General features: G+C 49.5%; 1 protein-coding gene across 3 annotated transcripts in view; it reads right to left on the reverse strand.

Annotated features, from left to right (window-relative positions):
- Positions 1 to 22520, reverse strand: part of Mpp2 (membrane palmitoylated protein 2) — a 32478-nt gene extending 9958 nt beyond the window's left edge. Inside the window, exons 1-3 of one of the 3 annotated variants that reach the window (XM_021176838.2) lie at positions 22415 to 22520; positions 19133 to 19195; positions 14505 to 14623 (exon numbers count right to left, since the gene is read on the reverse strand). In XM_021176838.2, coding sequence (XP_021032497.1) covers positions 14505 to 14623; positions 19133 to 19163 — 150 coding nt within the window. In that variant the 5' untranslated portion in view covers positions 19164 to 19195; positions 22415 to 22520. Of the gene's footprint in view, positions 1 to 14504; positions 14624 to 19132; positions 19196 to 22135; positions 22387 to 22414 lie in introns of those variants that run through there. The other 2 variants (XM_029484244.1, XM_029484245.1) reach the window with 2 other exon arrangements.
- Between the last annotated feature and the right edge of the window lie 3546 nt (positions 22521 to 26066).

Consider the following 26066-nt stretch of genomic DNA (forward strand, 5'->3'; position numbering starts at 1 on the left):
GAGTGTTTTGACAGCATGTATGCCTGTGCACCTCACGAAAGCAGGGCCTCAGGTCAGAAGGCGACATTAGATCTCCTCCTGGCTCTGGAGTTACAGTTGTGAGCTGCCACGTGTGTGCCAGGAATCAAACTGGGGTCCTCTAGAAGAGCAGCCAGTGCTCTGACCAGCTCCCCAGCCCTGTATTATGAATTCTGATCAGATTTGCTCTCTAGTACCCTATCTCATCTCCTTTCTACTCCCAGAGATCCCCTCCACTTCCCAACTGGTTCCCCACTACTCCCAAGTATTGTTGGATTTGTTTGTTTGTTGAGTGTGCCAGTGAGCTCAGTCAGGACCGCTTGGAGCAGCGGTTCTCAGCCTTCCTAACACTGCCACCCTCTTACACAGTTCCTCATGTAATGGAGACCCACCCCCTGCCCTCGGCCATAAATTTATTTTTGTTGCTACTTACTAACAGTATTTTGCTACAGTTATGAATCATAATATAAATATCTGGTATGCAGGATATCTGCTTTGCAACTCTCAAAGGGGTTTTGACCCACAGGATGGCTTAGAGGTTCATGGGTGAGGTCACATACAGAGGCATGGGGGGCTTTCCCAGTGCCTACCACTGAAGAAAATCCCCTTCAGCAATCACCTGCCTAAAGATGCCTATAGATCCTGGGGGAGGAGATTATGAATCGTCTATCCTCCCATCCCCCACCCCTACCACCTCCTTTGATCTTTTACTCAGTGGGTTTTATGTATTTCCATCAACAGCGCTCTTGTCTGTCTCGGGTTTGGGTTTGGGTTTTGGCTAGTTGATTTTGAGAAAGAGTCTTGCCATGTGTCCCAGACTGTTCTCAAACTCCAATATCCCTGCTTGGGCCTCCCAAGTGCTGGGTCACAGGTGTGTGCTGTGAAGCTAAGTCTAGCTTCATCTTCACTGGCTCGTTTTCTCCAAGGGTAACGCATCCACACCTGGGTCTTGTTGGCAGGAGTCTATCCATCTGAGAGCTCCCTCTTCCACTATGATATATGCTTACCTAATACTTTCCCTAACCCAGGTCATGCTTTTAAACTGCGTTTTATTACCATTCAGTGTGTGTATGTGTGTACACGTGTGTACGTGTGTGCATTTGTTGGTGAGAGTCTGCCACAGCACACGTGTGGAGGTCAGAGGACAGCCTCATGGAGTCGGATCTCTCCTTCCACATTTCTGTGGATTTCAGGGTTCAAACTCAGGTCAGCAAGCTCGAGAGGTCAGCACTTTACCCCCCACGCTATCTCACTGGTCTCGGTGAGCCATTTCCGCAGTAGTCAATATTGATGATTTCCATTAAGATGACTCTCTGGGGAGTCCTTAATCTTTCTCCCACCTCCTCTCTTCCTCAGTGAGGACTCATTTCCCAACCATAACAAACAACCACTGAATGCTCTGCCCTTCAGATCAACTGAGCATTTAGATCATCTAGAACTCCCGTTGGTGTTTGGGAGTGTCTTGTTTGTTTTGGGTTTTTTGAAACAAGGTCTTGCTGTGCAGACCAGGCTGTCCTTGAATGCAGAGAGACGTAGGCCTCCTGACAGCTCTCTGTCCATACAAGATTGGCATGTCCAAGAAGCGTTCATGAGTGTGCATGTTCTCTGTGTTGTCTAGCACAGAAGCCACTAGCCAGGATGAACACTGAACATGTGGCTACAGGATGTGAGACACTCAAATTTTTCTGTTTTGGTTTGGTTTTGGAGACAGGGTCTCTCTGTGTAGCCCAGGCTGTGCTGCAACTCGCTCTGTAGACCAGGCTGGCCTCAAACTCCAAGATCAATTTGCCTCTGTCTCCAGAATTCTGGGATTTTTTTAAGTAAGCATTTTACTTTAAGTATCATCTTGGTGCATTTTTATTGCTATAACCAAAAAATAAGCTGAGGCTGAGAGCTGGGAGTGTAGCTCAGTGATAGAACCACACACCCTGGGCCTCCAGCACCATCAAAATAACATTGACAACAAAACCACCTTGATATTGAGTAACATAGAAACAATAGAATGTGATTTCTTGGGCTGGAGAGGTGGCCCACAGGTTAAGAGCACTGGCTGCTCTTCCAAAGTGATCCTGGCTCAATTACTAGCATCCACATGGCAGCTCACAGCTGTCTGTAATTCCCATTCCAGGGGACCTGATAAAGTCACACAGACATCCATGCAGGCAGAACACCCATGTACATAACATAAAAATAAACAAGACTTTTTTTAAAGTTCTTTCTTACAGTCTTGCAGGCACAGAGGTTAGAGACCATTGCACTCAGTGTCTGAAGAGTCCCTTCCTGCCTATGGCCTCGTGGGGAGGTCAGAAGGCTTTAAAAAGAGCCATGCTAATTCTTTCCAGCAGCCTGTAAGGTTGCAAATCTCACTGAGCTCAGGGCTCGGCCCTCAGGAGCCAACCACCCCCTAAAGGATACACTGTTAATACGATTGCAGTAAAGGCTCCCTGAAGCTTAGAGAAGACACAAGCATTCCAATCATGCATCCTGTGCTACAGTGTATAGTCGGAACACTGGACAAACGTTCCTTGAATTAATACCATTTCTGTACAATCAGCAACACTTAGTATCTGGACAGTTGTTTCCATTGTCCCTTAACTGTACGCTGTATTTTACCCCTTAACTCTTATTTTTAATTTGTACACTGATAGAGCTCAATTTTTAAACCTACACTAAAGAGTAAACTCAGTTTCAGTTCCATCCCATTATACTCTGTACAGACAGACAGACACACACACACACACACACACACACACACACACCACCCATCCAGAAGAAATCATTTCATCAGTAGTTTAGGGATTATGCTGTTTCCACAAAACTAAAATGCTCTTTTTGTTTGTTTGGAGTTTTATTTTTAGATCTTGGTCATTTTTATTTTACCGGTAGGGGTATTTTGCCTGTATGTCTGTGCAACACGTACCTACTGTACACATAGAGACCAGAAGAGGGAGTCAGATCCCCTGCAACTGCAGTTTAAGACAGTTGTTAAGACGGCAACCACAGTGTAGTGGACAGCCAGGGCTATACAGAGAAACCCTGTCTCAAAAAACCATAAAAAAAAAAAAAAAAAAACAAAACCTGGGTCCCCTGGAAGACCAGCCAGTGCTCTTAATTGCTGAGCCATCTCCCCAGCCCCTTGTGTTTGGGCTTTTTTTGTTTCTTTATTTGTTTGAGACAGGGTCTCACTACGTAGGCAAGCTAACCTGAACTCACTCTGTGAACTCGGCAATCCTCCTGCTTCTGCCTCCCAAGTGCTAGGATTAAAGATGGACATCACCACACCACACAGCTGTTATCTGGGTTTCCAACCTAAGGATTCTCTCTAGAGACCACCCCATGCCACAAATGGAGATTCCCTCCATAGCTATTACCTTTTTAAATGACTGCACAGTCTCTACTGCGCACCTGGAGTATTATAAGTTTCTTAACCAGTCTCCAAATATTTAGGTTTCTTTCTAATAGTTTGCTATTGCAGTAAGACTGTGGTAAATAACCATGGCACAGTGCTCTCTATCTGTGGAGAGTCCTGCGAATACTGCTGGAAGTCTGGTTGGGTCAAGCAGCCGTCTTGGATACCCTGGAGCTGCGGCCAACCTCCTCTCCCACCAGCATCCCAAAGCTCCTCCCCATACTGATCAAGTTTCTGAGTGCCTGCCAGTCACTCCCATAGGAAATGATCTGTCAGTGGGGCTTCATTTGCATTTTGCTTATTACGGGCGCAGTCAAGCATCTCTTTGTATGTTTAAAGACCATCTGTGTATCTTCTGGTGTGAACTGTCTGTTCACGTCTTTTGCCAAATTTTTCTATTTGATTTTTTTTTCCTTTTCCCATTTTTAAATGTTCTCTCTATATTGAGAAGATTAGCCCTTTATTTGTGACATCTTTCGCAAATCGTTTTCCTCTAGCTTGTCATTTATCTTTGGATCCTGCCTATGGTAGCATTGCCTTGCCATATATATATATATATATATATATATATATTTAATATGGCTGAATTCATTAATCTTTCATGCATCTGAATTTTGAGGTTGGGAGGGGTGGTTTCCATATGTAGGTCTGTTTTTTTGTTTTGTTTTGTTTTCCTAGGATGCATATTTTCACACTTAGATCTCTGATCTGCTCGAAGTTTATTCTGATGTATGTATGGTGTGAATTGTGGATCCACTTTGATACTTTCAAAAATGACCATCAAGATTCCTTAATGCTATTTATTAAAACTGCACAGTAGGAGGCTGGGGAGATGGCTGTCAGTAAAGTTCCTACTGTGGCAAGCATGAGGACCTGAATTCAGATGCCCAAAACTAAATGTTAAAAGGTGGAAGTGGAGAGCGTGCCTGTGATGCTAGCTAGCACACACGGGGCGGAAGGGTGGGCTGGGGGTGGGGGTGGGGTGGGAATGAGGAGGTAACAAGAGGATGCTCAGATTCCCGAGGCTCGCTGGCTAGCACGGGGCGGGCAACCAGAGGATGCGCAGATTCCTGAGCATGGGGCGGGCGGCCGAATGGACTGGGGGTGGGGGATGGGGGTGGGGGTGGGGTTGAGGAGGTAACAAGAAGATGCGCTCCTGAGGCTCTGCTGGCTAGCCAGCCTGGCCAGACTGCTGAGCTTTGGTGTCTGTGAGAAACTGTCTAAAAAAGTACTGCCTGGAGACATGACTCAGCAGTTAAGTGCCCTGGCTGCTCTTACAGAAGACCCCGGTTTGGTTCCCAGCGCCCACGAGGCAGCTCATGACTGCTTCTAAATCCAGTTTCATAAGGTCCCAGTGCTTTCTTCTAGCTCCCTAGGCACCGGGAACATGTTGCGTGTACATTTATGCAGGCACTCACATGTGTGCATACAGTAAAAATAAATGTGTCTTTAAAAATGTAAAAGTGGGGGCTGGTGAGATGGCTCAGTAGGTAAGAGCACCCGACTGCTCTTCCGAAGGTCCAGAGTTCAAATCCCAGCAACCACATGGTGGCTCACAACCATCCGTAACAAGATCTGGCGCCCTCTTCTGGAGTGTCTGAAGACAGCTACAGTGTACTTACGTATAATAAATAAATAAATCTTTAAAAAAAAAATGTAAAAGTGGAGAAAGATATTAGCCATCAATCTCCAGGCTTCACACCCGTGTCCAAAGTCGCACACCATGTACATACAGCACACACACAAACGCCACAACACACACAAAACACCTAAGTAATTTGTTGTTTCATTTTTAGGTGTGATAATAGTAAAACATTATTACTTAAAATATATATATAATCTTCAGCCGGGTGTGGTGGTGCACGCCTTTAATCCCAGCACTTGGGCGGCAGAGGCAGGCGGATCTCTGAAATTCAAGGCCTGCCTGGTCTACACAGCAAGTTTCAGGACAGCCAGGGCTACCCAGAGATTCCTTGTCTTCGGAGTGCGTGCTAAAAGGCCCAGAGTTAAAGCTGACTATGTAAGGGAGAGGGAAGCGGGTGGGGGTGGATGAAGCCCGACAGTGAGTGAGTTACCCCATGAAAAATGAACTGGGTGGTGAGTGACTGATGAACGATGGCTCTGAACACATTTTAGGAAAAAAATTCCACACTGATTTTTAAGCCCACAGATGAGAAAGTTCTGTTTGTTTGTTTAAGGGGTGAGGCTCCCAATACATGGCCTTGCTGGTCTCAAACTCTTCCCCTCATGAGCCCCTCCCACCGGTTTCCTAAATGCTGGGATCACAGGTGTGCATGAGCCAGCCACCAAACCCAGCATCATACGGGGAGATTTTTTTTCATGTTTTATTACATTTACTGTTTTTATTACATTTTACTTATTGGGGGAGGGGATCGTGCCACAGAGTGCACGCAGAGGCCAGAGGACAATTTGGTGGAGTCAGCTCTCTGAAATGAGACTTTAATAACATCTCATAGAAGAGATACAGAGAGGAGTGAAGGAGACAGACACCATGCCTAGCGACCGACAAGATGACAAAGCTCCTTTCACTTTCTCTCCCCCAAACAGGGGCAGGGAACAGCACCAGACATGACCACACCTGAAAGGTCCACCTTCCTCTTGGCTTGGCAGTGTTCCTGTTAAAGGGGTGTGGACCATGGAAGGGATACAGGAGCTGCATGCAGGGACAGAAGCAAGCCTGTAAAGGGTGAGCACCCCAGAGCCCAATCATTGGGCTTAGCACAGTCCAGGGAGCCTGAGAGTGACAGCTTCCCTGGCTCTGGGTCACCTCTCTACCCAAGACCAATGCTGGGCATCATTGAGCCCAAATCCTGAGCTGTAAGAAAGAACAAATGCATTTAGGCGCCAGGAATGTGATCATGGTAGAATAAATGTGTATGTATATGTATATGTCACACATATATGATATGTGACATATATATCACACATATCTCACACACACACATATATGTATGTATATATATATATATATATATATATATATATATATATATAATCTACCAGAATTGTTCCTTTAAACAACTCTGGTTAATACAATGACCCCTCACCCCATCAAGGGCTGCTCCATTTCTATCCCTATGACTTCTGCCTGGAATCTTACCCATACACAGTCCCAAGATCATCTCCTGCAAGCCAGGAAAAACTCTGACTACAGAACCATTAAATACAAAGCAAGCATTTCAGAGGGCTGCAAAGCAGCTGGCTCGCCAGTGCTGAACCCTCTCAGCCCCTGCCCCAGTCGCCAACAAACTTCTGGAGGCCTCAGGAACTCAGGGTTGGCTTCATGGTGCTGAGTTCATGAAGTCTCCGTAATTGGTTTGCGCACCGTGGTTTGGAAGTTAATCGACAATATCCTCTATCTAACCACAGGCCCCACCTGCCATATCTCTATTGCCCAAGGCCATGATTCCCTGGCTTCCTGTTTAAGTTATATTCCATTTGTACAGATTCTATACAGTCCTAAAGTAAATATAATTTGTAGCCATTTTTACCTCTAGAAAAATAGAATCATGCTATAAATGTAAAATCCTAGGGGCCTAGCTTGAGGCTTGTTTCTTTGTCTTTCACTTAGTATGAAAATTTGCTTACTGAGTGAAATTTTATTTTTATCTACTACTTTTTAATCGGTATGTTTTACTATGGCTTATTTTTATTAATGTATGTGTATTAGTATTTTGCCTTCATGTATATACGTGTACCTGTGTGTGTCTGGTGCCTAAGGCAACCAGATAAAATGTTGGGTATCCTGAAACTGGAGTTACACGTGATGGTAAACTATCGTGGGGATTCTAGGAACCCGACCCGGGTCCTTTGACAGAGCAGCAAGTGCTCCTAACTGCTGAGCCATCTCTTTCCTCAAGAGATTTCTTATTTTCTGAAGTGACTGATGTACACACAGCAGCATTAGATGCACGGGAGCTGGGACCTAGGAGAGTGATTTGAGTGTCGGTGGTAACCATGTATCATTCTGATCTCAAAATTATGCTCAACCTGATCTGGCATGTAGCTCAGATGACAGAGTGCTTGCCTGGCATGCAGGATGCTGTGGGAGTCCCAGCATCTCACATATACCAAGGCCTGAGGTACAAGCCTGTAATCCCACCACTGGAAAGGTCCAAGTAGGAATTCAAAGTCTTTCTCTGCTACATAGTGAGTTCAAAGTCAGCCTATGCTGCATAAGACATGCCCGTGCCCCCCCCCCCACACACACACCCTCGATGCATCCAACTCCCAAGCCGATGCCAACAGCAGGCTGCCACCACAGAACCGCCACAGCCATCTCCCTGCAAAGCTCTTCCTCCACCCTCTGCTCCAAGTGTTCTGATCTTGGCAAAGGACAGAATTCGCCTTTGAACTCTGGGACTCGTAATTAAATTCAAGAACTGAAGCAAATGCCAGAAAGCTGAGTGCCAGAACTTCAGTCAGGCTTCAGCAACCGTGACTTGACTACTGGGACTTTAGCAAATGTCATGCAAGCAAGCAGAGGCTTGACAGTCGCCATGACCTAGGACTTGTCTTCCCTTGCTAGTGAAACTATCATCTTTCTCCAAGAAGATGGGGCCACCCTCCTAGAGGCTAAGACAAGCGACATGTGGGTGAGGCCATCTTAGACCACCCAGCTCACCCAGGTGAACAAATCCAGGCCAAAAAAGCCACCCGACCTGCCCACAAAACCACAAGAACTAAACCACAGCACAGTGGGCGGTTTGGGATGTGGCAAAAGCTAACTGATTTTCAGGATACCCCACTGCCACACCTCCCCCCCCCACACACACACCCTTGTCTAGGCTCCAATCTCACTGGCTTCCCTGTGCCCTCATTATCCAAGAGCTGGGGCTTGCTCTGTCAGCTCACCCATGGCAGGCTAACCATAGGACGAAGCCTTCTGAGGAACCACAGGCTGAGCTAAGACCACACCATAGCGACACTTCCTGTAACCACCGCCCACACCCTCTTGATTCTCCTACCAAACAGGTGCCGCTCTCCTCACTTCTCAGAAGAAACAACTGAAGCCCAGAGATCAACAGGCATTCCACACCATTAGGGCTGAACCCGAAATGTCCTGCATGGGCTCATGTTCTGGAAAGTCTGTTCCCCTAGCTGGTGGCATGACTTCAGAGGGCTACGGAGCCTTTAGGAGAAAGACCTGCCTGGCAGAAGTAAGACACTAAGAATGGTCCATTGAAAGTTACAGCCCAGACTAGACAGTGGTGGCACACTCAGGATCCCAGAGGCAAGCAGATCAGATCTCTGTGAGTTTGAGGCCAACCTGGTCTACAGAGTGAGTTCCAGGACAGCCAGGGCTACATCTCGGAAAACGAAAAAGAAACAAAGTAAGCTACAGCCCAGGCTATAGTTGCTGCTGCCCGTTACACAATGATATAATGAGCCTTCATCATCTGCACCCACCACCAGGAACTCTGTCATGCCCTCTCTGTGAAGATGGATTATTCTGAAACAATGTCTCAGATTTAGTGCTTTCTCTGTTAAGATATCCTGTTGTGGAAACTCAAAAGCCAGTGTAGGGGAAAGGAGGGGGGGGTGTCTTCTGACTTCAACCCCTGTTCTTTGCTCTCCAACATGTGCATTGGTTCAAATACTGTCTTCCCATGTGTCCCTGCAGGCTGACTAGCCTGCTGCTAGCAACTTTCCTGGTTTCTAAATGCCATTTACCTGGGGTTTCTCACCTTGGCCTTGGCTGCTGCTGAAGCACCTGTTGCCTGGATCCAGGTCAGCCTGGATCCCAGATGTCAGCCACCTGCCAGGATCGCCACCTGCTCCCTACAGCCAACCTTTGCATTTATGAGCTGCTTCCTATCCTTGGCGCCAGCTCTACCCATCCCAAACCCCATCCCCAGCAACATGCCTGCCAAATCTTCAGAGGCAAGAGTCAAGCCCACCTCCTCAAAGGCAAAGGAAGGAGGCAAGTTACTAACTACTACAAACAGTTTATTTAACCTGGATCCACTGGGGGTTCCTGGCTACCTCTTCAGGAGAACCAAGATTTTACAGCTAAATGTTTAATTACCGTGTTTTTGTCTGTTGGTTCCCAAATCATCTATGGCTATATAGTCATTATAACTGCTAAGAAGTAGGTCCCAGTGTCTCGGGCAAGCCCATATTGAAAGGGGAGTAATGACTTTTGATGAGCAGTCAAGTTCCGAAGCGAAGGGTCACCCACACAGAGGTAGGAGGGGTTTACCACTCTGAAGCCCTGAAGTTCCCACCTGTTTCAGAACCAGATGAGAGAAGCCACCAGATGCCCCAGCAAAGTAACTTAGCCTCTCATGTGAACAAATCAGAGTTGAACAAATGTCCTCAGGTTCTTCTGTGGAGTTCTATGCACTGAGTATCAGTCCCAGAATTTTCTGGAAAAACAATCTGACCAGCTTTGGTAACTTGTCAAATAGGCTGTCTGCAAGCTTCTGGGACTGAGGCACGGTGGAGCCCAGGAAGAGGAAGACAGACGTGGGCACTATCAGGAGAACAAATTATCTCCAGTTCCTTGGCTATATCTTAGTGTTGTACCTGGATGTAGGAGTCTGAATGAAAATGGCCCCCAAAGGCCCACAGGGAGTGGCACTATTAGGAGGTGTGGCCGTGTTGGTGTGGCTTTGTTGGAGGAGGTGTGGAACTAGAGAGAGGTCTCGGAAGCTCTCCCTGCTGCCTGTGGATCAAGATGTAGAATGCTCAGCTCCTTCTCCAGCACCGTGTCTGCATTCACAGGGCCACGTTTCCCCACCATGAAGGTAACAAACTAAACCTCTGAACTGTATACCAGCCCCAGTTAAACATTTTCTTTATAAGAGGTGCAGGGGTCGGGCTGGAGAGATGGCTCAGCGGGTAAGAGCACTGACTGCTCTTCCGAAGGTCCTGAGTTCAAATCCCAGCAACCACATGGTGGCTCCCAACTATCCGTAATGAGATCTGGCGCTCTCTTCTGGTGTGTCTGAAGACATCTACAGTGTACTTACATATAATAATAAATAAATCTTAAAAAAAAAAAAAAAACACCCCCCCACACACACACAAAAGAGTTGGGACTCATGGTGTCTCTTCACAGCAATAGAAACCCTAAGACACTGGTGTATGCTGGGTGTCCAGTAGATAGCTGTTAAATAGATGAGAGGAAGAAAGACTGAATGAATAAGTGAATGAATGAAAATGTGTGACAGAGCCAGCAACCCCTCTCTAGAGCTCTGCCAAGTCCTTGGGCAAGGCCACTGTTTGAAGGAGTGTTACTCAGGAAAGTCACACTTTGAAGTAAGCTGGGTACCACCTACCCCTGACCCTGTGACCCACAGGAGATGCGTTCTAACCCATACCCACTCTGAACTGAGTTTTGGAAGGTTACAGATGTTGAGGTTCAAAAATCCATGCGTTCAGCACTTCCTCTGCCAAGTCACCCCTTGTGCATACACACATGGATATAGGGACGTTCGTCCACAACAGTGCTGTCCTGACACTTCCACCCTCATCTCCCAGAAGGGGAGCTACCAAACTGTACTCAACACCTGTCAGAATTGTGCCCAAAAGTTCAAGGGAACCCCACTATCTTTATCTGTACTTGGATCAATAACTTTCCTCCCAACATGAACTAGAAATCTCAAGGACAGAAGCCGATTATAATACCACTCCATTTATGGGAGATGTAAAGGCAGGTATAAAAAGGGAATATTATTAGCGGCTAAACCCATATATAGACAAGGAAAGCGAGCATCCTGGGAAATGATGTCACACGTGTTTACTCTTGGGAAGGGAAAGCAGCAGGAATAAGGGAGAGGAAGGGATGGATTGTAACATACAGCATCTTTATTTCTTCAAAGGAAAGAGTATGAGTGGAGTGGGGGCTCAGCAGTTAAGAGCACTCCTTGCTTCTGCAGAGGGACCTGAGTTCAGTTCCCAGCACCTATGTCAGGTGGTTCACAGCCCCTGTAACTCCAGCTCCGTGGGGTCTAATGCCGTCCTCTGGCCTCTGTGGACAGCCAAGCACTTGTAGCATATATTCACATGGACAAACACACACACACACACACACACACACACACACACACACACACACACATATATATCCTTCAAAAGAAAGCATAATAGCCCAAATTAGCAGTGAAAATATTATGGAAATCATGGAAATGGGTGTTCACATTAATAGTGGTTACATTATTTTCTTCAGTCTTTTTTCTACTTATCTGCTTATGAGCCAAACACTGGTTTAGGCTCAGGAGACATAACCGTCATCCAGGCAGACAAACCTTCCTGCCCTAATAGAGCTTATGTGCTCAACATTTGAAACACAAGTAATTCCTCCCTTATCTTCTCTTGCAAGAGACAGTCTCACTGTGTTGCCTAGGCTGGTCCTGTACTGGGCTCAAGCCATCCTCCTGCCTCAGGTCCCAGGGTAGCTAGCACTATGGGCATGCCTGGATTCTGGCTTTAAATAATAAATACATGAATGAATGAATGAATGAATGAATGGTGTTCTCATCAATGACCAGGGAAGGCAAAGGTCGCCTTTTGCCTTCCTTGCTCCCTTCAATCATGTTTTCTTTTCCCCAGAATTTCTGAGTTTTCAATCATCTGTTCTCTTTTGTGTTTTGCTTGATTTTCCTTGCTTTGAGTGGTTTCTGGAGACAGTATTTCTGGAGCCCATACTGACCTCCAACTCCCTGAGGCTGGCCTTGAACTCCTGATGTTCCTGCCTCTACCACCCAAGTGCTGAGAAGTAAGAGATACTTGGCTCTTGTTCTGTTCTTTGAAAGAGTGTGTTACTATGTAGCCCAGGCTATCAAACTCATAATGCCCCTGCCTCAGCTTCCCTCTTACTGGACAACAGTGTTGGCTAGGTGTGTGCCTGGAACACAGCAGCTCTCTCCCTCCAGCAGGACCTAACCTCCATTCCCTACACCATGGCTACCACCATCACACGGCAGAGTCCCCACCAGGCCCTATGGGAAACCTACCACTTGGGGCAGACAGATGGCTCCATTGGTAAAGTGCTACCTGTACAAGGGCAAGGTTCTGAGCTTGGATCTCCAGCACCCAGGTAAAAAGCCAACCCGTGAAATTTACATCTGTAATCACATCGCTGGGGAAGTGGAGAAGGAAGGGTCCCTGAGTCTGCAGTTGAGGACGATACTCAATTTCTATCTCTGGGTGACACACACACACAAGCATATGCATGCATGTGCACACACACATGAGTGTACACACAGTGTGTATACACACACAGTTAAACACACATAAATATATGCATGCATGTGTACACACATAAGAGTACAAACAGTGTATATACACACACAGTTACATACACACACACACACAGACAGGAAAAAAAAACAAGGAAACCTCACCCCGCTCTATGCTATCTCTCCGCCCTATAGCCCACCCCACCATTCATTCCTGAAGACCCTGTTGACTAACTGCCTTCCTCTTGTGCCCACAAGATGAAATCTTGCCTTAGTCTTGTTCCCTGTCACTGCCTCGTACACCCAAGTGTGTGTAGCCATGCCCACTCACACCACAGCCTTCTCCTCCAGGATACCCCTGAAGATCAGATCCATCTATCGCAGCCACACCCTGTCTGGTTGCACCATCCCCCAGAACTGGCCCCTAGGAGATATTTTACTTCCTATCTTCCTCTCCCTGACATCGACCGTTTCTTCCATCTCTACACCCCCACCACTTCCCAGGTATCTCGCAACCTCAGAAGGACCCCCCAACCCTCACATGGATCCCCCCTTCCTCTTTACCTCCTCCTCCTCCCAACCTGGTCCCCGGAAGTCACACCATCCATGTCAGTCTCAGGCTTTCTTCATGGATCCGCCCACATCTGGAGCCTGGATCAAAGCCACCTTCTTCCTCCTCTTTGCCTAGGGATTAAGCTGTCCCACCCTGAGAAATCAGCACTTGCCACGGACCGTCTGGGTCCCAGCTCACCAGATTCTCTCCCCTTCAATGACTGTTTCAACTTTGCTTCTGATACCCACTCAAGCCCTGACCCCTGAGCCCCAGGAGAGAAATGCCTGCCATTACTCAGATGTCCCAGTGGTCAGCCTGATTTCCCAGCAGCCTCTAGCCAAGCCTATGAGCACCTCCTTCCCCACAGAAGATGATCTTGCTACTGTTGTGCTTACTCTCTGCTAAAGCCAACACCAGCATCCCCTGCTTAGGGTTAAACCTTAGGTGCCCCAGGGTGTCCCACCCCATCCCAAACACAAGTGGGGAGAGCGGATGCCATCTCAGTGTCTGGGGCCTCTTAGCAGTCCTAGCTCTAACTACCACATGGTCTCTGTCACTTTTCGCGTGATCCTCCATGTGGCTGTGGGGGCAGGCGAGGGTGGGGGCTCCTATATACACCTATGTCCCTTCCTGCCTGAGATGTACAGAGCTCCCTCAATGCTGAATGTCTGAGCCCCCAGGCTCCATACCCTCTCCCCCCTCCCCGTGCCCTCTACAGCCTGCTGCTGGCTTCACAGCTCAGTATCCCTGTCTAGCACCTGACACTCCAGCTTCACACATCTAACTACCTCTCACTTAGACGTTTCTGCCCAAGCTCTTCCTGTGGCCCAAGATGCCTGCCGCTATCTGTACCTACCACACTCACACTAGCCCTTCCTCCAGGAGGCCTCCTCTGCACACACACACACACACACACCCAGAGGCTCAGGTACAAACCTGTCCCCTGTGCACCCAAGTGTGCGTGCATCTGGTCCTAAAATGCCACTACAACATCCTTACAATTTTCTCTTCTTCCTGAGCCTGCCTCCCACCTGACACACATGCATGAACACACCAAAAGGCAGAGAAGTGGGCAGGGCCAATCTGGTGATTCCAACACACAGGCCTGCTCTTCTCTCGGTCAGGTGTTCCGTGTTCCGCCTGCCACCTCTCCCCAGCCAGGTGCAGCGAGGTGCAGCGGATGCTGCTCTCCCTGTTCCCTCAGGTTCATCACCCAGGCACGATACCACACCCTTCCAGGTGGCTTGTGCTCCATGCCCCATTCCTAGGGTCCCCTGAGGTTCCCAGGTACACCACCCATCTCCCTGACACACCATACCTTGGCCAGGGATCTGACTATTGGACTTTCCATTATGCCTCGAAGAAAGATCAGGTCCAGTTCCGCGGCCCCAGTGGCATTGGGCAGGGATCCCAGGTTGTCCAAGACTTGCTGCATAGCTGGGGGAGGGGCGGTTAGATGCTGAGCACCAGCTGGGCACAGAAGACCAAAACCCAGCACAGACCCTGCCACCCCTACCCCCACGATAGTCACCCAACAGCATCCTCTACTCTCCCCTCATAAACACCCAGGCCCTTGCATGCATCAGGCATTGATCCTAGGGACAGGTGTCAGTTTTCTTGATCTGCGTTTTCCACCCTAGCAATGCCAGCCTGGAAAGGTAGGGGGCTATGAGCAGCGGGAATCACACCAAGGAGCAGGGGTAAGAGTCTGCCCAGCACCAAAGAAGCAGACTCCCTACTCAGCCTCTCGATGGGTGGAAGCTAGAGGATTCAGCCACCTGTAGCTGGCAGGCTCAGGGGCAAGGCAGAGCATGTCACTGAATCCAAGCAGGCAGCAATGCAGAAGGCCAGGACCAATGCCAGACCAGTCCAAGCAAGCTATATACCACTAGCTTAGAGAGATACTGCAGAACTCACTGACACCACCCCCCTCCTCCGTCTTTCCGCTCTGACAGACATCCTTCTTTAGAAATTAATGCATGATAAAAAGTCAAAACCGGCTGGGCGGTGGTGGCCCATGACTTTAATCCCAGCACCAAGGAGGCAAAAGCAGGTGGATCTCTGAGTTTGAGGTCAGTCTGGTCTACAGAGCAAGTTCCAGGACAGCCAGAGTTGCCCAGAGAAACCCTGTCTTCAAAACAAAACATAAAAAGTCAAAACGGAAGCCTGGAATACTAGCAGGGGCTGGAGCAACCAGCATCCTGGTTTCTGGGATGGCTTTGGGTACCACGGACAGAGGTCAAAAGTCACATCACCCCAGGGATGACCACTCACAGCCTGAGAGGAGATGACCAAGGACATCAGTACACCTGACACTGTCCCCTGAGATATGGGCGGAGGCTGCCTTCATTCCTGGGTTAAGGTGGGAGGGAGCTCCCGGGGGTGGGGGGAGGAAGGAGGAAAGCAGTGTGCCCAGCTGGGAGCCAAGATGGGCAGGGGTATCATTACACTGCCACCCACGCCTACATCTGCATAAGAGCGTCCTAATCCTGGAGGAGAGGGGAGTGGGGAAACAGGCTCAGAGCTCCCCTCCTCCAAAGAGTGAGGGTGGGCAGAAAGGGGCCCTAAAACTGGAGCTTGAAGATGGCTTAGGGCTCCTGAGCCCCCCATTTCTTTCCTACCCTTCCTCCCCACCTTTTAACAGCCTGCCTCTCCAGACCCCTCCTCCCGGCCTGGGCGTTGCAAGGATTTGAGACTTACAAGGTCCTTCTTGGACTCTCTTGTTCCAAGTCAAGAGCCCTTCCCGTTCTGCCAAATGTCCACAGTTCCGGGTCCCGCTCACTGACTCCTCTAGACAACCAGCTCTTGGGGTTTGAGGACTGAGCCAGTGGGGAGTGGTGACCCCTGCCACATCAGCTCCCCTAGCAGGCTGGACATCCAGATTTTCCCTACGGGCGGGCGCCGCGCCGCTGCCCAGGTGCCCCAGAGCCCACTATGGGAGGGTCAGTTAAAGGTTGAGTACCCCTCCCCTGCCTCTCCATCCCACCTCTTCCTACCTTCCCTGCGGAGCTCTGCTTCTTCGGAGGAGCCCAGGGAAATCCCCTCCAAGGAAGCCTCACTGCCTGGGCTGCAGGCCATGGCGACCCCTTTGGCAATCCTAGAACAGGCTCCCTGCGAGGTCGGCGCCTTCCCAGCCAGACGCGGGCTGAGCTAAAGAAGGCGGGACTCCTGGAGCGCTGCAGGATCAGCCAATAGCAAGGCTCCGCCTCCCGGGCCGCCTTATTGATTGGCCAAAGCCCGCCTGCTGGTGAGGAGGGGGCGGTAATGGGTGGGAGGAGGGCGGTGGCAGGAGATAGTCATACTAAACTGGCCTGATCCTTGTCACTTAGTGCAGGTGCAGGTAGGGAGGTGGTGATGAGGTCGGGTTTGAGGGAAGTAAGGGACTTGAGTAAATCCGGGTGGATTGGGACCTCCCCCTCAGCCCGTGCGGAAATCCCAGGTAGCGGGCAGAGCTTGGCTCCCATCTTGCTCCCGTATCTCTCTTGTATAGATGTCCCTTCTCTACTTCACCTGATGATGTGTTCTACCCAGCACTGACCTCCTTCCTCTCCCCAACTTCAGGCTGGTTTATTTACAGCAACTCCCTCGACCAAAGAAACCCCTCAAGAACAGCTCTAGGCCCTCTCCCTGGTAGGTGTAGTAATACCATTTTCACAAGAGGCAAATATCTTAACTTTAGATGCCTTACACTGCAGCACAGTAGAGTCAGGGATGGGGAGGAAAGACTGAATGGTGGTATATCCACGGACCAGCAAAGGCCACAGGTCTCTAACCCATTTCAACAATAGCTTCTCCCTTTTGCCAACATTATCCATCAGGTGAGGGGTGATGCCCTGGAGTAAGCCAGGCACCTGGGAAAGTGAGGGTGGGGGTCAGGTAAGAGTCCATTTATGCAGCAAGAATAAAAGTGGACAAGAGGAAGCTAGCTACCCAGGCCCTGTACACCTATGTGTATCCCACGTGTACCCATGATGCCACCAATACTCGGGCACTGCTGCTGTTGCTGCCACCTCCAGCCAGCCATTCCCAGAGGAGTGGCACCACCACGGTTGCCTTGCACCCCTGGTTGCCATGGCAGCAGGCGGGATTACACATTAGGACAGTAACCCAGGGATGGCGGAGATATTTAAAGGGACAGTGCCATGAGAAAGCAGGTCCCCATTCTCACCTTGACTCATAGACAGAAATGAGGGAGCAAGCAGTCTGAAGGAAGAGGACACAAATTGAGCATGTAATGTCTAAACTGCTTACCTGTGTGAGACATCACACATGCAGCTCCCAAACGCTCCTGAACTAACGCCAGGATGAGTCCTCCCATAATTAGTAAATTAATTAATTAATTAATTAAAAAATATACTAATAAGTGATAATATATTTAATAATAAATAAATGGACCATTTTGATCCATGGGGAAGAGATGCGGAAGGAAGTGGCTACTTTCACCTTTGCAGAGCCCAAAGCATAAGTGTTCCAGGGGAAAAAGAAGGGATGGTGAAGGGGGAGCCCAACCTCAGATGAGGGGCACAGCTGTCTCTCTGTCAAACCCACGGAAAGTATAGCAACCACCAGATGATAAAGGCAGGCAAGGAGCAAGAAGAGAGAGCCCGCTGGGCCTCGCTTGAGCATTTGAAACCTCAAAGCCCACCCCCAGTGACACACTTCCTCCAGCAAGGCCACACCTACTCCAACAAGGCCACACCTCCTAATAGTGCCACTCCTTTTGAGCCGCTGGGGCCATTTTCATTCAAACCACCACAGGCAAGATACACTCAGATTCTGAAGCTGAGAAGTCAGCAGAGGGCTGGCTCAGGAAAGGGAGCATCATTTCTTTCTTTGTACATAGAATCAAAGAGCAGCCCACGGCACTGCAGCTAGGAGAACAGGGCCCAAGGAGGTGTTTGAAAAAGCAGGCCACACACACAGGCATGGGTTCCCTGCCCCCACCAAAAGGCCTGCCGCTGGAAAGTGTCTCCTGGTGCAGCCCTGCTGGTCACTGTTAATAGGTTTACTGAGCAGTCCCAGATGAGAGGCTTTTTAAGCACAGGCTCAGGGATGGGTCTCATTAAGTCCTAAGCAGCTTAGAGTGAGGTACCTGATCAGTGGAGCAGGGAGAAAGGCCACAGGGCAAGAGAAAATCGTGATCCCTCCAAGAAACGGGGACATTTCGAGCCCTGGAAAAGAAACCTTTCCCGAGGGACAAAGGGGTCACAGCTTAGGTTCTGGCTGGCACACAGAAATCTTCGTTTTCTCAGAAGTTAGGAACAAGAATGCATCCACAGTGGGAACCTGGAATGCCTTACAGAGGGAGCAGCGGAATCCATTGGGAAGAATGCAGATCTCCCAGGGCATCTCATAGCTGCAGCCCCCAGAACCCTTTCAGAGCCTCTGGACATGGAACCCTAACCTGGTGGGGCTCAGGAATCACTCAAGGATCCAGGAATCACTGGGGTGGGGTGTAGACTTTGGGACATGGATGCAGGTGTGTGTCTATGAAGAGGGCCCACTGCTGTCATCAGAGTCTGGGAGACCTAGGAGCAAAGTCAAAACCATCCATCCCATCCTGTCACCTCACCTCAGAGGAAACAAGTCAGAGACGACTGGCTTACTACGGGTCAATGCCATTAAAAAGCACAGCAGTGGTGGCGGCGGCGGTGGCAGCCATTCCCATCCAGCTGCACTATCTCTGGAGCAAGTAGCCTGAGCCTCGGGCAGGTGAGCCATGCTACAACATACAGCAAGCACTACTGGAGCAAGCTCATATCTTCCCCAGCTCTTCCCCAGTTCTATCCAACTCCAGTGAGGAGGCAGCCTGAGTGACCTAATGACCACCGTGCTGTGACAGGGGAGGGATGAACTGTCACTGCTATATCTACCCCCTGATCTTTGCCCAGCCTCTCCCCACCCCTGAACCACCGAGGCCGGCTGACAGCTTTAACCTCTTCTTACCAGACTCGGAGTTCGTGGCAGCAACCGGCATGGTGAATAGAGGCAGTGAGGCTTCTGATGGTCCTAGAGAAGGAAAGAGAAGGCTGAGAAGGCACGGGGCAAAGCCAAGGCTGCGAGAGACTCAGAAGGATATCTGTCCTCTTGAGGAACAGCCATAAGGTAGGAAGGTAGCGTTGCCCAGAAACGTGAACTTAGGTTACAAGAGTGACCCCAAGTGCTCTGGAAAGCAAGAAGGGTAGATAGCATGCCCCTTCTCAGAGGCAGGGGAGACAGGATCAGAGAGGTGAATCAATTTCCTCAAGGCCCCAAAGCTGGTAAGAAAGCTATGGTGAAAACCTAGGTTTTGTGTCTTAAAATTTTTTTTCTCTTTTTTTATTTCTCTTTTGGTTTTAGTTTATTTGTTTGTTTATTGTTTGTTTTGGCTTTCAAGACAGGATTTCTCTGTGAGTTCCTGGAATTCACCCTATAAACCAAGCTGACATAGAACTCACAGAGATCCGTTTGCCTCTGCCTCCCGAGTGCTAGGCACCACTGTCCCCACAAAAAGTATTTCTCATTGGGCATGGTAATGCCCACCTGTGCTGTGGTACCAGCCACTCAGTCCAAGGCAGAAAGAGTCCTCTGAACCCATATCAGCCTGGGAAACATATAGAGTAGAGAACTCTGTCAAAAACAAACAAACTGGGCTGGTGAGATGGCTCAGTGGGTAAGAGCACCCGACTGCTCTTCCGAAGGTCCAGAGTTCGGATCCCAGCAACCACATGGTGGCTCACAACCATCCGCAACGAGATCTGACGCCCTCTTCTGGAATGTCTGAAGACAGCTACAGTGTACTTACATATAATAAATAAATAATTCTTTAAAAAAACAAACAAACAAACCAAACATAATATTTTTTTTCTGGTTCTTTTTTTAGCTGGAAGGAGAATGACGTCGATGATATGAGCAAACACTGGAAAGTTTCCCAGGCCTGGAAACTCCAAGGGGGCAGCCTTGAGGTCCACTACCTGCCGCTGTGCCCCAGGCCTAGAACCTTCGGGTGCCCTCACAAACACTGGTGTCCAGCTGACAGAAATGATTTTCCCTTTCCCGCTCTCTCTCTCTCTTTCTCTCTCTCTCTCTCTCTCTCTCTCTCTCTCTCACACACACACACACATATACACACACACCAGGAGTTGGGACAGGGAGAAGTGAAGGGCAGCAGGCAGAAGCAGGCATGGAGTTTGCAGTCCCATCCCCATCCCGGGGTCTCCCAAGCTAAGCTTGGCTCCTTCATCCTCCGTGGAAAGGAGAACAGGGTGACCCACTACTCTTTCTCCCCTTGCCTTCCTGGGCATGTGTTACTGGATAAAACCCTAATTCCCCAGTTGCCATGACAACAGGAGGCAGTGGCTCTCAGCAAGGGTGGGGGAGTAGGGGGAAGCAGCTGGCAGTGCCCACTTTAAGACTAAATGCCTTTTGCATCCCCACCACCACCACACGGGGAGCCATAGAGCCACTCCACCCTCCCAGCCTCTCCCCTCTCCAACCCAAAATAATTCTCAGAGGAGCAACTACTGGTTTTAATAAAATTCTCTCTCTCTCCCTCTCCCTCTCCCTCTCCCTCTCCCTCTCTCAAGCCTAAGATAATGACAGCTCCAGAAACCAAATGACAAAGGTGAGGGATACGATTCCCTTTCCTCCCGGATCTTTTCCAGAAAAATCGAACTTGCAGAGAGATAGAGATGAGGGGAACCCCTTTCACGCTAGCACCACTGGTTAAGAGAAATGTCCAGGTTACACTGTGCCAGCGCCAGCGTCCCCTCTGTCAACTCCTTGTCCTTATTCCTAGAGAGCAGGGGACAGCTTCTCAGGCCTTGGGCCATGCTCCCCACTAAAGGTGCTTGCTGTGTTTTCTCTTTTCCTGGAGCAGGGAAACCGGGGAAGAGCCAGGGAGGAGCCTGTGTGAAACCCTAGGCCCAGGAGTCCTGCCCAGTAAGCCTGGGTTTGCTCCCTGAGGAATTGGTTCCCACGGCGTCGGCTCGCTCTGCCCCACCCCCACCCAAGCCTCTGAGAGGGCGGGGCCGCCCGTGCCCACAGGAGAACGGCAGTGCCAGGCAAGCTAGCCTGGTTCCGTGCCAAGGTCCCCGGGCCCAGTCATCACGGAATCAGCATCACGGCGCCCAAAAGCCTAAACCTAAGGCCCTCCCACTCCCACCTCCACACGCACATCCGCCACCAAGCTATCCAACCCCCATCCCCCGGGTGTGTAGGTGAAGCCCGCCAGCTTCAAAGAGAGAGATTTCCTCCATCCTCTCACCCACCCCCGCTCCATCGGTGCAGACTCAGAGAGGTGCGAAAGATGAACGCCTGACAAAGGAACTTTGGAGCCGGACACGGTTATGGGGAGAACTGTAGATAACTGAGGGCTGGAAAATGGGGTCTAGGGAGCCGGCGGACGTGCCCGCACTCACAATCAGATTGCCCCCGCCCCTCCAATTCAGCCCTAACCCGCTGGGCGCTAGGACCTAGGAAGGAGGGGGCGTGTTGCGAGCCATCAAAGAAGGTTCTTTGCTTGCGTGCCCGCCGGGACTAGGGGATGAGGTCACTGAATGACTGCCCCCCCATGTCCCCCAGGTCTTCATTCCCCACTATCCCCTTAGTTGACCTAACTTTCTGACCCTGGCTCCTTGCTTCTGGTGCTGATTCCCTCTGGAATCCCCATACCTTAAACCCTGGCTCCAAAACCCTGCAATCTCCTGGCCCTGGCGCTCTAGGTTAGCAGACCGCCCCTCTCCAGAACCCTCTCAGGAATGACTGAGCTGTTGGCCTCTTGGGGTGCAAGGTGCCAAGGGACCCAGCACAATCTTAGTCTAGCTCCCCCAGGGCCGGAAACGCCAGTAGCACGGCTCTTACGTAATGCCGGGATCCGAAGTCCCCCCCCCCCCCCCCCCCCCCCCCCCCTTCTGCTCCCCCCCCCCCCCCCCCCACCCCAACACGACCCTGGAGAGGCCGCGCAAATACCTGTGCTCCGCTCAGCTCAGCGTCTCTGTGTCCGGTGTCCCTCTGGAGCCCTCATCGCTGGCATGGGAACCAGCATCCCTGGGATGAGGGGTTCGGTTCTCCCTACCGGCATCACACAGAGAGAGCCCAGTGCTGCAGCTGGAGAGGGAGTGGGGCGACTTGGGGAAGGGGCCCAGGAGTTTGGACCTGGAGAATAGGATCCCCAAGTGTAGGTGATAGGTCGAAAAGGAGGCAAGGGTTCTGAGGTGGGTGCTGGCCCAGGGGCCTAGGAATACCTACCTGCGTTTTGGGGAGCCCCTAGCTTGGGGCGATTCCGCGCAGCCCGGCGCTCCGCGGTTATTGCTTGTCAATCGCTAGCCACGCTCTTAAAGCGGCAAGGCCTCCTAGGAGCGAAGGGGCGGAGACAGAAAGGAGAAGGCTGGGACACGGAAGGGACGCGGCAACCTACGGTCCACTGTAAAGTAATCTCCCAGCAGCAGGCGGGTGGGCGGGGAAGTGGTGGTTAACAGGCACCGCAAAGCCCACGACCCCCCAACTCTGAGCAGGACCAACGTGTGTTACTTGGCGCGTAGGAATTTTTTAAAAGGGCGATGATGTTTAATAAAAGAAAGTGGGGGGGGGGGAACTGAGCGCGATGGGATCACCCCCCTTAACGGGACCGCTTCGTTCAGCGTACCAGTCCCCTGAACGCTTCGTCTGTCCTTTCCTAACACAGTTTGGAAAAGCAAGGGGACATCAGGACACTAACTCTGGTAGGGGATAAGCCTGGGGGTGGCGTTATAAATTCACACGGCACATGCCTACTTCTAAGAAAATTTGAAGAAAAACAGAAATTTTAAGAGAGTGGGACTGTGTTTTTTCATGAAAGGGACCAAGATCCTAATTTTAGCCTTGACACGGGAAGTTGATCCTTGCCTCTGTTCAAGGCACAAGAACAGAAGAAACAGCCTCTCCCTCCTAAATCCCGTTTCAACAAATAAGTAGTGACGGCGTCTGGCTCCGTTGGTGGGTTGAACGTGCAGGAGAGGCCCTAGGTTCTATCTCAGGCAGCAAAACGAAGAAAGCAAAGGGTTAAACCCGCTAACCCGCCTTGCTCAGCCTCTGGCTCCTCCCAGACCTGCTAGTAAAAGATACTGCACAGCCTCAGACTATTGGTGGCCCCGGTGTGGAAAACAGCCTTCATTCAGTCTGTGCAAGCCGGGGCCTTCCCTGACTTGGGTGCCCCCCTAACCCCTCCGCTGCCCTATGGAATAGGCGCTCGGTGGGGAGCGGGGCGTTTATATCTTCCTCTTATAACTGAGCTTCTAAGATCCTGGAAACTTGCTTGGAAATCTCGAAAATGAATTGACTTGAGGATTCATCTCTAGATGTGGTCCCAGCCGATCCTGTTAGCAAAGGGAAGCAGTTGGGAATTGGTGTAGGGAAAAGCCAGCGATGGGTCAAAATGCTAAAGGCTGTTAAGTAGCCCATGTCTCTTATTCCTGAGAGAAGAGAAAGTTTTGTAGCGACCCCAGATGGTGGTGGTTGGAACTACAGGCTTCTGTTTGAGGAAAAAGGCTTCCAAACTAGATCTTCCTAATTAAACTCAGGACAAGAGGTCTCCTTCCCACAGTGAAGACTCCCTCGGATCTTACCCACTCACCTCTGCTTAGAGAATCTGTTTGCACTTAGATGGGTGTGAGAGAGAAATCTTGATTCCTCCCAAAACTTCTCAAATATTACCCCCCATAGCAATTCACAGCAAACTTACTGCATCCAGGATCCCAAGGACACAGTGGGATTCAAGTTCTAATCCACCTAGTGTATTCCAACTCACTATTCTTACAGTCTGACCCCCCACCTATGCACACACACCCCTTACATTTGATTGATAGTTTCCTGCAATAGTCCTGTGAGATTAGTGGATGGAAACATTTATCAACAAAGATTACTATGTTCCTGTTTGTTGAAGATGAGGCACCGGTTTCTGTGAACCTAACATCCTGGGGCAAGGGTTGGGAAGAGATGTGTCCCAGAGATGAAGACGTGCTATTCTAGTGGTGTGGTTAAATGTTTTAACACACTGCTCGAAGCTGAGCACAAAGCCATCCCTACCCAGCTTAGGTCTCTGGAGTCTACCGAGCTTCTTCTCCCTGTAGTTCTAGGGGCTGCACTGCCCCTGGGAAGAATGCTTGCTCCTGATGCTGGTCTGTAGTACACCTGTCTTTCTCAGAGGTCACAAGGGTGCAGGCAAGGCTTTACTTCAAATACTTTTTTAAATTAATTAATTTATGTTATATATATATATTGTAGCTATCTTCAAACACACCGGAAGAGGGCACCAGATCTTATTACAGATGGTTGTGAGCCACCATGTGGTTGCTGGGAATTGAACTCAGGACCTCTGGAAGAGCAGTCAGTGCTCTTAACAATTGAGTCATCTCTCCAGCCCCCAAATACTTTTTTTCTTGTGGTGGGTGTTCAGATCACAGCTTTGAGAATCAAGACAAAAAGAGAAAAACAACAACAACAAAACCAAAACCCTAAACCATCACCCCACTGTTGGCCAGCAGGAGCCCAGTCTATTCACGAACACACACACACACACACACACACACCCCACACACACACACCTGCAACTCCCCAAAGCTTCTTCTGGAAACCTTTTCTATTTGCTATACCACTCTGGAAAAAGAAGTTTGGAAACATCAGTGTAAAAATAAGGAAAAAGCCGGGCATGGTGGCGCACGCCTTTAATCCCAGCACTTGGGAGGCAGAGGTAAGTGAATTTCTGAGATCAAGGACAGCCTGGTCTACAGAGTGAGTTCCAGGACAGCCAGGGCTATACAGAGAAACCCTGTCTCGAAACACCAAAAAAAAAAAAAAANCAGCCTGGTCTACAGAGTGAGTTCCAGGACAGCCAGGGTTATACAAAGAAACCCTGTCTCGAAACACAAAAAAAAAAAAAAAAAAAAAAGAAAAAAGAAAAAAGAGGGTGGAGAGATGACTCAACAGTTAAGAGCACCGGCTGCTCTTCCAGTGGTCATGAGTCAATTCCCAGTACCTGTCTATAACTTTAGTTCTATGGGATCTCTTTCAGTGTGTATAGTATGCAGATTTACATGCAGACAAAATACACACACACAAACACACATATATATTTTTTTAAAGTCTTTAAAAAATAAATAGATAGAAAAGGAAGGGGCGATTCTCTTATGAATCATTGTAGCTGGACTATTGAACTCACTTCTGTGTGTTTAGAAGCAATTCACATATACACAAAACTTAAAGCATTATTATTTTGAAACTATAAAAATTCCAATGTGTTTCTCCATACTGCAAAGAACTGCCTGGCATAGTCCTGGGTTCACCCCTTACGTGGGAAATATTATGTTACCATCCCCAGTCTGAGCCTCAATACGACAAACATGCCGACAAACATGCCGACAGGTAGCTTTGCCTCATGTTCAGAACCATACGGAGTGTTCTGGCCTCTTGCTTTCTTTCCAACCACTAGACTACCTAAAGGCTGATCCACCATCCAAGGTCACCACATACAACCCTGCACTGTAATCAGACTGCTTACCCAGAAGAGGATACCCCTGTGAAGGACCCTCTTTGTTCCTCATTTCACCCCATCCCTGGACCAGCACCCATTATTCTTTCTGTCTTTGGTTCCACTCTTCCTTATCAGGGTAGGAAGTTGTAACAACAGTTCTGTTGAAATCTTAGCCCAAAATGTGTGTGTGTGCATGCTAAGGCCATTGTGTGATCTTGCAGAGTCTCAGTTCCCCCATCTGTACATAGGCACACAGAAAATGGTCCTTAAATACAGGTCCCCTGTAGAAGTTTGGAAGGCTCTAGCTAGGTGCCAGGGGCACAAGTGGGTGGTTCGTCTCTTTCTCGGGTCATCAGATGTGCCCTGACTGAGCCCAGGTCCTCGAGGTCCACC

This window comes from Mus caroli, chromosome 11, assembly GCF_900094665.2.
Source record: "Mus caroli chromosome 11, CAROLI_EIJ_v1.1, whole genome shotgun sequence".
Classification (NCBI taxonomy): Eukaryota; Metazoa; Chordata; class Mammalia; order Rodentia; family Muridae; genus Mus; species Mus caroli.